Source organism: Haliotis cracherodii, unplaced genomic scaffold (assembly GCF_022045235.1).
Source record: "Haliotis cracherodii isolate W230 unplaced genomic scaffold, xgHalCrac1.p SCAF_7, whole genome shotgun sequence".
Classification (NCBI taxonomy): domain Eukaryota; kingdom Metazoa; phylum Mollusca; class Gastropoda; order Lepetellida; family Haliotidae; genus Haliotis; species Haliotis cracherodii.
In genome coordinates, this window is record NW_027266330.1 from 15973154 (window position 1) to 15989206 (window position 16053).

The 16053-nt window shown below is 40.3% G+C and overlaps 1 protein-coding gene across 1 annotated transcript in view; it reads left to right on the top strand.

Annotated features, from left to right (window-relative positions):
- Positions 1-16053, top strand: part of LOC139448697 (X-ray radiation resistance-associated protein 1-like) — a 55762-nt gene that overhangs the window by 26164 nt on the left and 13545 nt on the right. Inside the window, exons 4-6 of the mRNA XM_071230247.1 lie at positions 13897-13994; positions 14566-14714; positions 15146-15247. Of these exons, the coding sequence (XP_071086348.1) occupies positions 13897-13994; positions 14566-14714; positions 15146-15247 (349 nt within the window). The remainder of the gene's footprint in view (positions 1-13896; positions 13995-14565; positions 14715-15145; positions 15248-16053) is intronic.

Here is a 16053-nt window from a genome sequence, read left to right on the forward strand (position 1 = left end):
TAATAAATCGAACAATAACAATAGGGCTCTTGCCAAGATGGCAGGGAGCCCTAATAAGAAATTGTTATTTTTGCGATTTTGGCATTTTTGACCCCGGGATCGGGTAGCTTGACTAAAACCATTAAAAAAAATTCAAGGTCACCAAGGTCACGGGGTCAAGGTCATTTAGGTACGAAAATGTAATTTTTTTGGCGAGCTCTCACGCGACTGTTATTGCATGTATGGTGGAATTGTTTGGTAATTATGCATTACCCCGACCAGTTCTAGCATATGTATAGGTAAATTTTGATGATATGCATGTCCGCCGTCCGTCCGCGCGTCTGTCCACCAAAACTCTGTTTTGTCATTTTCTCACGAACTATCTAACTTACAGAGCTGAAACTTTGCAGACATCTTCCCATGGTCTGTATCTAATAGTGCTATAAATATCAATGCATTCCGTTGTCAAGTTTGGTTTCTATGGCAACCTGACGAAGAAAAACTTAAATCCAAGATGGCGGCCAAATGGCTGGAAATATCGATTTTGACGGCCCGATCGAAAATGATCGGTATCTTATGACGGTGTCACATGCAAAATATGGTAGCTATTGGAGCAATTTTGGCGGAGATATATGCTGTTTTGTGCCGTTTTTATCACTTTTGGCATTTTGACGGTCTTTAATCCAATATGGACGCCAAATGACGCAACTTTTGACAAACAGCTAAGAACATGAAATGTTCAGCGTCTGATGCTGGTGCATTGTGGTAATTTGTAGCACTTTCTATGAAGAACTTTAGCAGCTACGTAGTTTGCAAAGTAAAAAACAGTGCAAAAACACTTAATCCGATCTGGAGGCCAAACGAAGCAATTTCGCTACATTAGATGTGTAGAGAATTTGTTGGCCATCTGATTCCGCACCAGCTCAAGAATTTTGGAAGTCTTTGGAGCTTTCGTGGCGGAGATATGAGCTGTTGAAATTGCGATTTTTAAAGTTGTTTTGAGTTATCTGCCCTTAGTCTTTGAGTCTAGAGTCTTGGGATTTTTGTGGTATCTGCTTCAGGACCTAAGCTATCTTTGTGGAAATTTTGAAGAGATTCTGATCAGCAGTTTTTGAGTTACGATTGGAACAAAAATCGACGGAATAATAATAATAATAAATCGAACAATAACAATAGGGCTCTTGCCAAGATGGCAGGGAGCCCTAATAAGAAATTGTTATTTTTGCGATTTTGGCATTTTTGACCCCGGGATCGGGTAGCTTGACTAAAACCATTAAAAAAAATTCAAGGTCACCAAGGTCACGGGGTCAAGGTCATTTAGGTACGAAAATGTAATTTTTTTGGCGAGCTCTCACGCGACTGTTATTGCATGTATGGTGGAATTGTTTGGTAATTATGCATTACCCCGACCAGTTCTAGCATATGTATAGGTAAATTTTGATGATATGCATGTCCGCCGTCCGTCCGCGCGTCTGTCCACCAAAACTCTGTTTTGTCATTTTCTCACGAACTATCTAACTTACAGAGCTGAAACTTTGCAGACATCTTCCCATGGTCTGTATCTAATAGTGCTATAAATATCAATGCATTCCGTTGTCAAGTTTGGTTTCTATGGCAACCTGACGAAGAAAAACTTAAATCCAAGATGGCGGCCAAATGGCTGGAAATATCGATTTTGACGGCCCGATCGAAAATGATCGGTATCTTATGACGGTGTCACATGCAAAATATGGTAGCTATTGGAGCAATTTTGGCGGAGATATATGCTGTTTTGTGCCGTTTTTATCACTTTTGGCATTTTGACGGTCTTTAATCCAATATGGACGCCAAATGACGCAACTTTTGACAAACAGCTAAGAACATGAAATGTTCAGCGTCTGATGCTGGTGCATTGTGGTAATTTGTAGCACTTTCTATGAAGAACTTTAGCAGCTACGTAGTTTGCAAAGTAAAAAACAGTGCAAAAACACTTAATCCGATCTGGAGGCCAAACGAAGCAATTTCGCTACATTAGATGTGTAGAGAATTTGTTGGCCATCTGATTCCGCACCAGCTCAAGAATTTTGGAAGTCTTTGGAGCTTTCGTGGCGGAGATATGAGCTGTTGAAATTGCGATTTTTAAAGTTGTTTTGAGTTATCTGCCCTTAGTCTTTGAGTCTAGAGTCTTGGGATTTTTGTGGTATCTGCTTCAGGACCTAAGCTATCTTTGTGGAAATTTTGAAGAGATTCTGATCAGCAGTTTTTGAGTTACGATTGGAACAAAAATCGACGGAATAATAATAATAATAAATCGAACAATAACAATAGGGCTCTTGCCAAGATGGCAGGGAGCCCTAATAAGAAATTGTTATTTTTGCGATTTTGGCATTTTTGACCCCGGGATCGGGTAGCTTGACTAAAACCATTAAAAAAAATTCAAGGTCACCAAGGTCACGGGGTCAAGGTCATTTAGGTACGAAAATGTAATTTTTTTGGCGAGCTCTCACGCGACTGTTATTGCATGTATGGTGGAATTGTTTGGTAATTATGCATTACCCCGACCAGTTCTAGCATATGTATAGGTAAATTTTGATGATATGCATGTCCGCCGTCCGTCCGCGCGTCTGTCCACCAAAACTCTGTTTTGTCATTTTCTCACGAACTATCTAACTTACAGAGCTGAAACTTTGCAGACATCTTCCCATGGTCTGTATCTAATAGTGCTATAAATATCAATGCATTCCGTTGTCAAGTTTGGTTTCTATGGCAACCTGACGAAGAAAAACTTAAATCCAAGATGGCGGCCAAATGGCTGGAAATATCGATTTTGACGGCCCGATCGAAAATGATCGGTATCTTATGACGGTGTCACATGCAAAATATGGTAGCTATTGGAGCAATTTTGGCGGAGATATATGCTGTTTTGTGCCGTTTTTATCACTTTTGGCATTTTGACGGTCTTTAATCCAATATGGACGCCAAATGACGCAACTTTTGACAAACAGCTAAGAACATGAAATGTTCAGCGTCTGATGCTGGTGCATTGTGGTAATTTGTAGCACTTTCTATGAAGAACTTTAGCAGCTACGTAGTTTGCAAAGTAAAAAACAGTGCAAAAACACTTAATCCGATCTGGAGGCCAAACGAAGCAATTTCGCTACATTAGATGTGTAGAGAATTTGTTGGCCATCTGATTCCGCACCAGCTCAAGAATTTTGGAAGTCTTTGGAGCTTTCGTGGCGGAGATATGAGCTGTTGAAATTGCGATTTTTAAAGTTGTTTTGAGTTATCTGCCCTTAGTCTTTGAGTCTAGAGTCTTGGGATTTTTGTGGTATCTGCTTCAGGACCTAAGCTATCTTTGTGGAAATTTTGAAGAGATTCTGATCAGCAGTTTTTGAGTTACGATTGGAACAAAAATCGACGGAATAATAATAATAATAAATCGAACAATAACAATAGGGCTCTTGCCAAGATGGCAGGGAGCCCTAATAAGAAATTGTTATTTTTGCGATTTTGGCATTTTTGACCCCGGGATCGGGTAGCTTGACTAAAACCATTAAAAAAAATTCAAGGTCACCAAGGTCACGGGGTCAAGGTCATTTAGGTACGAAAATGTAATTTTTTTGGCGAGCTCTCACGCGACTGTTATTGCATGTATGGTGGAATTGTTTGGTAATTATGCATTACCCCGACCAGTTCTAGCATATGTATAGGTAAATTTTGATGATATGCATGTCCGCCGTCCGTCCGCGCGTCTGTCCACCAAAACTCTGTTTTGTCATTTTCTCACGAACTATCTAACTTACAGAGCTGAAACTTTGCAGACATCTTCCCATGGTCTGTATCTAATAGTGCTATAAATATCAATGCATTCCGTTGTCAAGTTTGGTTTCTATGGCAACCTGACGAAGAAAAACTTAAATCCAAGATGGCGGCCAAATGGCTGGAAATATCGATTTTGACGGCCCGATCGAAAATGATCGGTATCTTATGACGGTGTCACATGCAAAATATGGTAGCTATTGGAGCAATTTTGGCGGAGATATATGCTGTTTTGTGCCGTTTTTATCACTTTTGGCATTTTGACGGTCTTTAATCCAATATGGACGCCAAATGACGCAACTTTTGACAAACAGCTAAGAACATGAAATGTTCAGCGTCTGATGCTGGTGCATTGTGGTAATTTGTAGCACTTTCTATGAAGAACTTTAGCAGCTACGTAGTTTGCAAAGTAAAAAACAGTGCAAAAACACTTAATCCGATCTGGAGGCCAAACGAAGCAATTTCGCTACATTAGATGTGTAGAGAATTTGTTGGCCATCTGATTCCGCACCAGCTCAAGAATTTTGGAAGTCTTTGGAGCTTTCGTGGCGGAGATATGAGCTGTTGAAATTGCGATTTTTAAAGTTGTTTTGAGTTATCTGCCCTTAGTCTTTGAGTCTAGAGTCTTGGGATTTTTGTGGTATCTGCTTCAGGACCTAAGCTATCTTTGTGGAAATTTTGAAGAGATTCTGATCAGCAGTTTTTGAGTTACGATTGGAACAAAAATCGACGGAATAATAATAATAATAAATCGAACAATAACAATAGGGCTCTTGCCAAGATGGCAGGGAGCCCTAATAAGAAATTGTTATTTTTGCGATTTTGGCATTTTTGACCCCGGGATCGGGTAGCTTGACTAAAACCATTAAAAAAAATTCAAGGTCACCAAGGTCACGGGGTCAAGGTCATTTAGGTACGAAAATGTAATTTTTTTGGCGAGCTCTCACGCGACTGTTATTGCATGTATGGTGGAATTGTTTGGTAATTATGCATTACCCCGACCAGTTCTAGCATATGTATAGGTAAATTTTGATGATATGCATGTCCGCCGTCCGTCCGCGCGTCTGTCCACCAAAACTCTGTTTTGTCATTTTCTCACGAACTATCTAACTTACAGAGCTGAAACTTTGCAGACATCTTCCCATGGTCTGTATCTAATAGTGCTATAAATATCAATGCATTCCGTTGTCAAGTTTGGTTTCTATGGCAACCTGACGAAGAAAAACTTAAATCCAAGATGGCGGCCAAATGGCTGGAAATATCGATTTTGACGGCCCGATCGAAAATGATCGGTATCTTATGACGGTGTCACATGCAAAATATGGTAGCTATTGGAGCAATTTTGGCGGAGATATATGCTGTTTTGTGCCGTTTTTATCACTTTTGGCATTTTGACGGTCTTTAATCCAATATGGACGCCAAATGACGCAACTTTTGACAAACAGCTAAGAACATGAAATGTTCAGCGTCTGATGCTGGTGCATTGTGGTAATTTGTAGCACTTTCTATGAAGAACTTTAGCAGCTACGTAGTTTGCAAAGTAAAAAACAGTGCAAAAACACTTAATCCGATCTGGAGGCCAAACGAAGCAATTTCGCTACATTAGATGTGTAGAGAATTTGTTGGCCATCTGATTCCGCACCAGCTCAAGAATTTTGGAAGTCTTTGGAGCTTTCGTGGCGGAGATATGAGCTGTTGAAATTGCGATTTTTAAAGTTGTTTTGAGTTATCTGCCCTTAGTCTTTGAGTCTAGAGTCTTGGGATTTTTGTGGTATCTGCTTCAGGACCTAAGCTATCTTTGTGGAAATTTTGAAGAGATTCTGATCAGCAGTTTTTGAGTTACGATTGGAACAAAAATCGACGGAATAATAATAATAATAAATCGAACAATAACAATAGGGCTCTTGCCAAGATGGCAGGGAGCCCTAATAAGAAATTGTTATTTTTGCGATTTTGGCATTTTTGACCCCGGGATCGGGTAGCTTGACTAAAACCATTAAAAAAAATTCAAGGTCACCAAGGTCACGGGGTCAAGGTCATTTAGGTACGAAAATGTAATTTTTTTGGCGAGCTCTCACGCGACTGTTATTGCATGTATGGTGGAATTGTTTGGTAATTATGCATTACCCCGACCAGTTCTAGCATATGTATAGGTAAATTTTGATGATATGCATGTCCGCCGTCCGTCCGCGCGTCTGTCCACCAAAACTCTGTTTTGTCATTTTCTCACGAACTATCTAACTTACAGAGCTGAAACTTTGCAGACATCTTCCCATGGTCTGTATCTAATAGTGCTATAAATATCAATGCATTCCGTTGTCAAGTTTGGTTTCTATGGCAACCTGACGAAGAAAAACTTAAATCCAAGATGGCGGCCAAATGGCTGGAAATATCGATTTTGACGGCCCGATCGAAAATGATCGGTATCTTATGACGGTGTCACATGCAAAATATGGTAGCTATTGGAGCAATTTTGGCGGAGATATATGCTGTTTTGTGCCGTTTTTATCACTTTTGGCATTTTGACGGTCTTTAATCCAATATGGACGCCAAATGACGCAACTTTTGACAAACAGCTAAGAACATGAAATGTTCAGCGTCTGATGCTGGTGCATTGTGGTAATTTGTAGCACTTTCTATGAAGAACTTTAGCAGCTACGTAGTTTGCAAAGTAAAAAACAGTGCAAAAACACTTAATCCGATCTGGAGGCCAAACGAAGCAATTTCGCTACATTAGATGTGTAGAGAATTTGTTGGCCATCTGATTCCGCACCAGCTCAAGAATTTTGGAAGTCTTTGGAGCTTTCGTGGCGGAGATATGAGCTGTTGAAATTGCGATTTTTAAAGTTGTTTTGAGTTATCTGCCCTTAGTCTTTGAGTCTAGAGTCTTGGGATTTTTGTGGTATCTGCTTCAGGACCTAAGCTATCTTTGTGGAAATTTTGAAGAGATTCTGATCAGCAGTTTTTGAGTTACGATTGGAACAAAAATCGACGGAATAATAATAATAATAAATCGAACAATAACAATAGGGCTCTTGCCAAGATGGCAGGGAGCCCTAATAAGAAATTGTTATTTTTGCGATTTTGGCATTTTTGACCCCGGGATCGGGTAGCTTGACTAAAACCATTAAAAAAAATTCAAGGTCACCAAGGTCACGGGGTCAAGGTCATTTAGGTACGAAAATGTAATTTTTTTGGCGAGCTCTCACGCGACTGTTATTGCATGTATGGTGGAATTGTTTGGTAATTATGCATTACCCCGACCAGTTCTAGCATATGTATAGGTAAATTTTGATGATATGCATGTCCGCCGTCCGTCCGCGCGTCTGTCCACCAAAACTCTGTTTTGTCATTTTCTCACGAACTATCTAACTTACAGAGCTGAAACTTTGCAGACATCTTCCCATGGTCTGTATCTAATAGTGCTATAAATATCAATGCATTCCGTTGTCAAGTTTGGTTTCTATGGCAACCTGACGAAGAAAAACTTAAATCCAAGATGGCGGCCAAATGGCTGGAAATATCGATTTTGACGGCCCGATCGAAAATGATCGGTATCTTATGACGGTGTCACATGCAAAATATGGTAGCTATTGGAGCAATTTTGGCGGAGATATATGCTGTTTTGTGCCGTTTTTATCACTTTTGGCATTTTGACGGTCTTTAATCCAATATGGACGCCAAATGACGCAACTTTTGACAAACAGCTAAGAACATGAAATGTTCAGCGTCTGATGCTGGTGCATTGTGGTAATTTGTAGCACTTTCTATGAAGAACTTTAGCAGCTACGTAGTTTGCAAAGTAAAAAACAGTGCAAAAACACTTAATCCGATCTGGAGGCCAAACGAAGCAATTTCGCTACATTAGATGTGTAGAGAATTTGTTGGCCATCTGATTCCGCACCAGCTCAAGAATTTTGGAAGTCTTTGGAGCTTTCGTGGCGGAGATATGAGCTGTTGAAATTGCGATTTTTAAAGTTGTTTTGAGTTATCTGCCCTTAGTCTTTGAGTCTAGAGTCTTGGGATTTTTGTGGTATCTGCTTCAGGACCTAAGCTATCTTTGTGGAAATTTTGAAGAGATTCTGATCAGCAGTTTTTGAGTTACGATTGGAACAAAAATCGACGGAATAATAATAATAATAAATCGAACAATAACAATAGGGCTCTTGCCAAGATGGCAGGGAGCCCTAATAAGAAATTGTTATTTTTGCGATTTTGGCATTTTTGACCCCGGGATCGGGTAGCTTGACTAAAACCATTAAAAAAAATTCAAGGTCACCAAGGTCACGGGGTCAAGGTCATTTAGGTACGAAAATGTAATTTTTTTGGCGAGCTCTCACGCGACTGTTATTGCATGTATGGTGGAATTGTTTGGTAATTATGCATTACCCCGACCAGTTCTAGCATATGTATAGGTAAATTTTGATGATATGCATGTCCGCCGTCCGTCCGCGCGTCTGTCCACCAAAACTCTGTTTTGTCATTTTCTCACGAACTATCTAACTTACAGAGCTGAAACTTTGCAGACATCTTCCCATGGTCTGTATCTAATAGTGCTATAAATATCAATGCATTCCGTTGTCAAGTTTGGTTTCTATGGCAACCTGACGAAGAAAAACTTAAATCCAAGATGGCGGCCAAATGGCTGGAAATATCGATTTTGACGGCCCGATCGAAAATGATCGGTATCTTATGACGGTGTCACATGCAAAATATGGTAGCTATTGGAGCAATTTTGGCGGAGATATATGCTGTTTTGTGCCGTTTTTATCACTTTTGGCATTTTGACGGTCTTTAATCCAATATGGACGCCAAATGACGCAACTTTTGACAAACAGCTAAGAACATGAAATGTTCAGCGTCTGATGCTGGTGCATTGTGGTAATTTGTAGCACTTTCTATGAAGAACTTTAGCAGCTACGTAGTTTGCAAAGTAAAAAACAGTGCAAAAACACTTAATCCGATCTGGAGGCCAAACGAAGCAATTTCGCTACATTAGATGTGTAGAGAATTTGTTGGCCATCTGATTCCGCACCAGCTCAAGAATTTTGGAAGTCTTTGGAGCTTTCGTGGCGGAGATATGAGCTGTTGAAATTGCGATTTTTAAAGTTGTTTTGAGTTATCTGCCCTTAGTCTTTGAGTCTAGAGTCTTGGGATTTTTGTGGTATCTGCTTCAGGACCTAAGCTATCTTTGTGGAAATTTTGAAGAGATTCTGATCAGCAGTTTTTGAGTTACGATTGGAACAAAAATCGACGGAATAATAATAATAATAAATCGAACAATAACAATAGGGCTCTTGCCAAGATGGCAGGGAGCCCTAATAAGAAATTGTTATTTTTGCGATTTTGGCATTTTTGACCCCGGGATCGGGTAGCTTGACTAAAACCATTAAAAAAAATTCAAGGTCACCAAGGTCACGGGGTCAAGGTCATTTAGGTACGAAAATGTAATTTTTTTGGCGAGCTCTCACGCGACTGTTATTGCATGTATGGTGGAATTGTTTGGTAATTATGCATTACCCCGACCAGTTCTAGCATATGTATAGGTAAATTTTGATGATATGCATGTCCGCCGTCCGTCCGCGCGTCTGTCCACCAAAACTCTGTTTTGTCATTTTCTCACGAACTATCTAACTTACAGAGCTGAAACTTTGCAGACATCTTCCCATGGTCTGTATCTAATAGTGCTATAAATATCAATGCATTCCGTTGTCAAGTTTGGTTTCTATGGCAACCTGACGAAGAAAAACTTAAATCCAAGATGGCGGCCAAATGGCTGGAAATATCGATTTTGACGGCCCGATCGAAAATGATCGGTATCTTATGACGGTGTCACATGCAAAATATGGTAGCTATTGGAGCAATTTTGGCGGAGATATATGCTGTTTTGTGCCGTTTTTATCACTTTTGGCATTTTGACGGTCTTTAATCCAATATGGACGCCAAATGACGCAACTTTTGACAAACAGCTAAGAACATGAAATGTTCAGCGTCTGATGCTGGTGCATTGTGGTAATTTGTAGCACTTTCTATGAAGAACTTTAGCAGCTACGTAGTTTGCAAAGTAAAAAACAGTGCAAAAACACTTAATCCGATCTGGAGGCCAAACGAAGCAATTTCGCTACATTAGATGTGTAGAGAATTTGTTGGCCATCTGATTCCGCACCAGCTCAAGAATTTTGGAAGTCTTTGGAGCTTTCGTGGCGGAGATATGAGCTGTTGAAATTGCGATTTTTAAAGTTGTTTTGAGTTATCTGCCCTTAGTCTTTGAGTCTAGAGTCTTGGGATTTTTGTGGTATCTGCTTCAGGACCTAAGCTATCTTTGTGGAAATTTTGAAGAGATTCTGATCAGCAGTTTTTGAGTTACGATTGGAACAAAAATCGACGGAATAATAATAATAATAAATCGAACAATAACAATAGGGCTCTTGCCAAGATGGCAGGGAGCCCTAATTAAAGCTGCAAGCAGCAATGGCGGGCTCCAAGTTACACTGTGCACAAACGTCCATGTTCGAATCCTTAAAGGGTTTCCTTGTACCAAATCCGTCACAAGTAGGCACAACTTGCAGGGTATTGCCGCTACGAAATTGGCGTGTGCTAAGACTGTTTTAGACCCATTTCCGACATCAAACATGTTCGAATCCTCAAAGGGTTTGTTTGTACCAACTCTGTCAAAAGATAGTCACCCTTTGCAGGACATTGGCGTGTTCCAGGGGTGTCCCAAATTCTAATCAAATATTACCACCAAGTGTTGTTACTTTTTCCATGCACCCAAGAACAGAAAATAAGATGCATATGATACACTAACTTCATGTAAACTTGCAATAGTTTCTGTCAACAAGCTAACAAGATATGATCGTTAAAGCAAAATTTCGGTAATTTTTTTTATCAAAATCAAAATCCAATACAACCGCAACTAAAACAGATATCCCAAAACGGCTATTAGAGTTTGCTGTGTTGTGTGTGGAGACAATTCTCCGAAAATTTGGAAGCATTTCATGCAGTGGACTCGGAGTTGTTTGCGTTTGAAGACAGGTACCCAAAAGACACTGTGAAAACCTTGAATCCAATATGGTTGCCAAACCATGTGACCAATGACCAAGGTCAAAGAACAAAATTTGTCAAGCAGCTCAAGCAGCAGATACATGCAAGTTTTCAAAGTAATCGGATAAGCGGTTGCGGAGCAATAGGGCGAAATACATCTTTAAAAAGTCTTGATTTTTAGTTATCTGCCCTTGGCCTTTTGGCCTACGGCCTTGGGTTTTTGGCGGGCACTAGTACCCAATGGTCTTCATACACATACAAAATTTGAACAAAATCGAGCCAGTGGTTATTTTTCTAGCCCTGGTACAAAAATCAGCGGAATAATAATAATATTAAATCAAACGCTAACACTGGGACTCTTCAGCCTTTCGGCTTGGTGACTCTTTAACAGGCCGTAACTTCTTTGTCAGTTGGGCTCCAGTCAAACGGATTAGCGTTCTGCGTTCGTCCGGGCCCCGGGTTCAAGTCGCATTGCTGAGATAAAGTGCTAAACCTGTTCCCCACCTCGTTCATATATTCGAATCCTCAAAGGGTTTACCTGTACCAACGCCGTCAAATGTGAAGAACCTCTTGTGAGACATCACCACTACTAAATTGACCTGGGTGTCCCAGGATGTTTAAACCAATTTCCAACTTCGACCATGTTCGAATCCTCAAATGGTTTGTTTGTACCAATGTAATCAAATGTAAGGAACTGCTTGCAAGACATCACCACATGTGTCTTAAAGTGTTCTTAACCCATGTTTGACTTCGACCATGTTCGAATCCGCTTATGGTTTGCTTGTACCAACGCCGTCAAATGTAATAAACCGCTTGTGATACATCACCACACATGTCCTAGGGTGTTCTTACCCCATGTTTGACTTCGACCATGTTCGAATCCCCATATGGTTTGCTTGTACCAACGCCATCAAATGTAATGAACCGCTTGTGAGACATCACAACAAGTGTCCCAGTTTGTTCTTAACCAATGTTTGACTTTGACCATGTTCGAATCCGCAAATGGTTTGGTTGTACCAACGCCGTCAAATGTAATGAACTGCTTGTGAGCCATCACCACATGTGTCCCAGTGTGTTCTTAACCCATTTGTTTCTTTGACCATGTTCGAATCCGCATATAGTTTGCTTGTACCAACTCCGTCAAAAGATAGTCACCGTTTGCAGGACATTACCGCTACCAAATTGGCGTGTGCCACAGTTTCTCAGAGTGTACTAAACCAATTTCCGACCTCGACCATATTCTAATCAGCAAATGGTTTGCTTTAAACAACGCCGTCAAAAATAAGGTACCGTAGCAATTGGCAATTGAGAAATGAACAATCAAGCCAGCGAGTCTGACCACCCGATGCGATTAGTCGCCTCCTGTGACAAGCATAGTTGCCTGTTGAGACAAGCATCGGTTCAAAAAGGCAAATTCTAACCTGGTCGTTAAGGGTAGTACACATAATACTGAACAAGACTCTGGAGAACGCTTGCAAAGCCAGTGAATGGGGGTGTATGGTAGATTTATGAGGCGCTTCCTTCAGTATTTGTACTCAAGTCTGATTTTTTAACTTAAATCAAATAATACCACACCAAGCAGTAGTGCTTTCAGTATGCAAAACAGGACAAAATGAGCTACATATAGTCTCAAAGCTTCATGCAAACTTTCAATAGTTTCTGTTAAGAACCTTACAAGCTATGATCTTAAGAGTAAAATTTCGGTGAAAAAAATGATCAAAATCAAAATCCAATATTGCCGCAACTAAAAAAGATATCGGAAAACGGCTATGCTAATTTGTTGTGTTCTGTATGGAGACAATTATCAGAAAGTTTGAAAGCATTTCGTGCAGTGGATTCAGAGGAGATAGTATTTGAAGACAGGTACCCCAAAAACCCTTTGAAAACCTTGAATCCAATATAGCTGCAAAACCACGTGATCAATGACCAAAGTCAAAGAACAAAAAATATCAAAGAACTGAAGCAGCAGATACATGCAAGGTTTCAAAGTAATCGGATAAGCGGTTGCGGAGCAATAGGGCGAAATACACCTTCAAAAAATTCTTGTTTTTCAGTTATCTGCCCTTGGCCTTTAGGCCTACGGCCTTGGGTTTTTGGCGGGCACTAGTACCCAACGGTCTTCAAACACACACAAAATTTGAACAAAATCGAGCTGGTGGTTATTTTGCTAGGGCAGGTACAAAAATCGGCGGAATAATAAATAATAATAATAATAATAATAATAATAAATAATAATAATAATAATAATAATAATAAATCGAACGATTACAATAGGGCTCTACAGCCTTTCGGCTTGGAGCCCTAATAATAATAAATAATAATAATAATAATAATAATAATAAATCGAACGATTACAATAGGGCTCTACAGCCTTTCGGCTTGGAGCCCTAATTAGAAGAGTAATTGTGTTTTACGCTATTGTGTTAGTTCACAGTATTGCATAGCTATGTCATGTGAGACTGCTAAATAAATGGGGCTGAGGCTATAGATGTGTACACCCATGTCACGGCACCGTGTTTATCACATACGTTGCTTCACAGTGAGATGCTGATGAGGGGGAAGTTTAACGATCCATTCAAGACTATTGTGCTTATACAGAGATGTGCATGTGGTCTGTCTGTCTGTACTATACAGAGATGTGCATGTGGTCTGTCTGTCTGTCTGTACCATACAGAGATGTGCATGTGGTCTGTCTGTCTGTCTGTTTGTACTACTCCGGACTAATGTCTGTTTTATAGTGCTAGCCCACTGAGATACCATGTCATTGTCACAGTTTAACATGGATACCTCACTCAAACACAGTAAACTGACTCCAAGCCAATCACACCTTGTTTCATCTCCTTAAGACCGAGCGCCAGGCAGGGAAACCTCATGTACTATCTTCTTCCGTCTTTTGGTTTGACGCATCCAGAGAACAAACCACCATCCTTCCCGGCTCAAGGCAGACGCTCTATCCACTGGACACGTTTGTCCACTAGGCCTATGGTATATGAAATACTTTTTGTGTCTTGATATCAGAAATGAACTTATAAATGTTTTCTTTCACTGTTGTATTGTCGTGTTTTATTTCAGAGGCCTTCCGTGGCTTCCCTATCATACGAGAACTTGAGATGCCTTTGAATGGTTTGCGCAGTTTGAAGATAGATGTCACAGACTACCCATTTCTGGAGGTAAGAAAATATCCAATGACATGTTGACACATGAGATCCTGACACAATATGTGCTCCTACACTACTACTACTACTACTACTACTACTACTACTACTACTACTACTACTACTACTACTACTACCACTACCACTACCACTACCACTACCACTACTACTACTACTAGTACTACTACCACTACTACCACTACCACTACTACTACTACTACTACTACTACTACTACTACTACTACTACTACTACCACTACCACTACCACTACTACTACTACTAGTACTACTACCACTACTACCACTACCACTACTACTACTACTACTACAACTGCAACTACTACTACTAGTACAACTACTACTACTACACCTCTACTACTACTTATGATACTACTACCTTCTACTGTTGCTGTTACTACTACTACTACTGATATTGCTACTACTACTACTACTACTTATGATACTTCTACCTTCTACTGCTGCTGTTACTACTACTACTACTACTACTACTTTTACTGATATTGCTACTACAATTATGACTTCACCAACAGTACCACATGCTACTAGTTCTGACTGTGTGTTACAGTTACTGGACTTGTCCTACAACAACCTGTCTTCTGAGGACGTCCTGGCACTGGGCTTACTCCAGAATCTCAAAGTCCTACACCTCACCGGCAACAACTTCAAGACACTGCCTGCTGACATGTCGCTGCCCTATATCCCAGATCCAAAACAGTCAGTCTGACCTGCATTCACTTAAGCTTTGTAAAAGAGTAGCAATAACACCCATCAACCATGATTTCAATTTATTGAATAGATTCTTTAAACCTTTATGAGCAGTTAAAACCCTTATATAAATGTACATACAATCTACAAGAAGTCCAATTCTTATTCCTTTTTCTAATTTGTCATTGTTCCTCTGTCACTTTATCCATTTTGGCACCTCGTGCATCTGGAGGAAAACAAAATCTCAAATAAATCAAGTATCATGTATATTTTTCACTTATCCTGCAGTACTCCTTAATGCATTCAAATGTAAAACATATTTAGATTTGAGTCAAGTCTAAATATGTTTTACATTTGAATGCATTAAGGAGTAAATCATTTGACGAAGATTTGACTAAATCTATATTGACTGTTCCATCCCCCTGTTCTACTTCCATCAGAAAGACACGGTACCAAAGGTTCACAAAGCTGGAAGTACTGATGCTGGATGACAACAAACTTGGTGATGTGAGCGTGTTCGCAGCACTGGCTGGGTTACAAAAGTAAGAAACACAAGTTAGCAAACGGCATATCCACCGAATTTCATCCATACAGTAAACTACTTTATAACAAACACACTTATAACGAAATGACGGATATAACAAACTGTGTTTTGGTCCTGTTCGTGTGTATAGGCTGTATATATGCTTATGAACTACAGTTTTAACAAACTTAAATTAGTGGTCTCTTTTAGTTCGTTATTAACGTAGTTTACTGTATAAGCACAACTGACATTACCGGTACCCAAGTTACAAAGATTAATTTGAGGTGAGGTGAAATGGGGTTTAACGTCGCGTCCAAGATTATTGCGTGCGTGCGTGCGTGCGTGCGTGGCGTGGCGTGGCGTGGCGTGGCGTGGCGTGGCGTGGCGTGGCGTGGCGTGGCGTGGCGTGGCGTGGCGTGGCGTGGCGTGGCGTGGCGTGGCGTGGCATGTTTAAGTCCAGACTAATGTCGATTTTATAGTGCTAGCCTACTGAGATACCATGCCACAGTTTAACATGAATACCCCACTGAGACACAATATACTGACTCCTAGCTAACCAGTCCTTCATTTAGCACCTTAATGTCGAGTGCAAGACAGGGTAACAACAGGTACTATCTTGAGGTCCCCTTGGTAGAACCTGTTTTGGTGACTGACTTGTATTGGTATTGAGCATACAGAATCAGAGCAAACAGCTTGGTAGATATACAAGGAGCAATGGTAATGTGTCATTCATGGAGAATGTTAGATATGTGTATTTCTGTAGTGAGAGACCCGTGAAGATCCGGGGTAGAATAGGTCTTCAGCAACCCATGCCTGCTGTGAAAG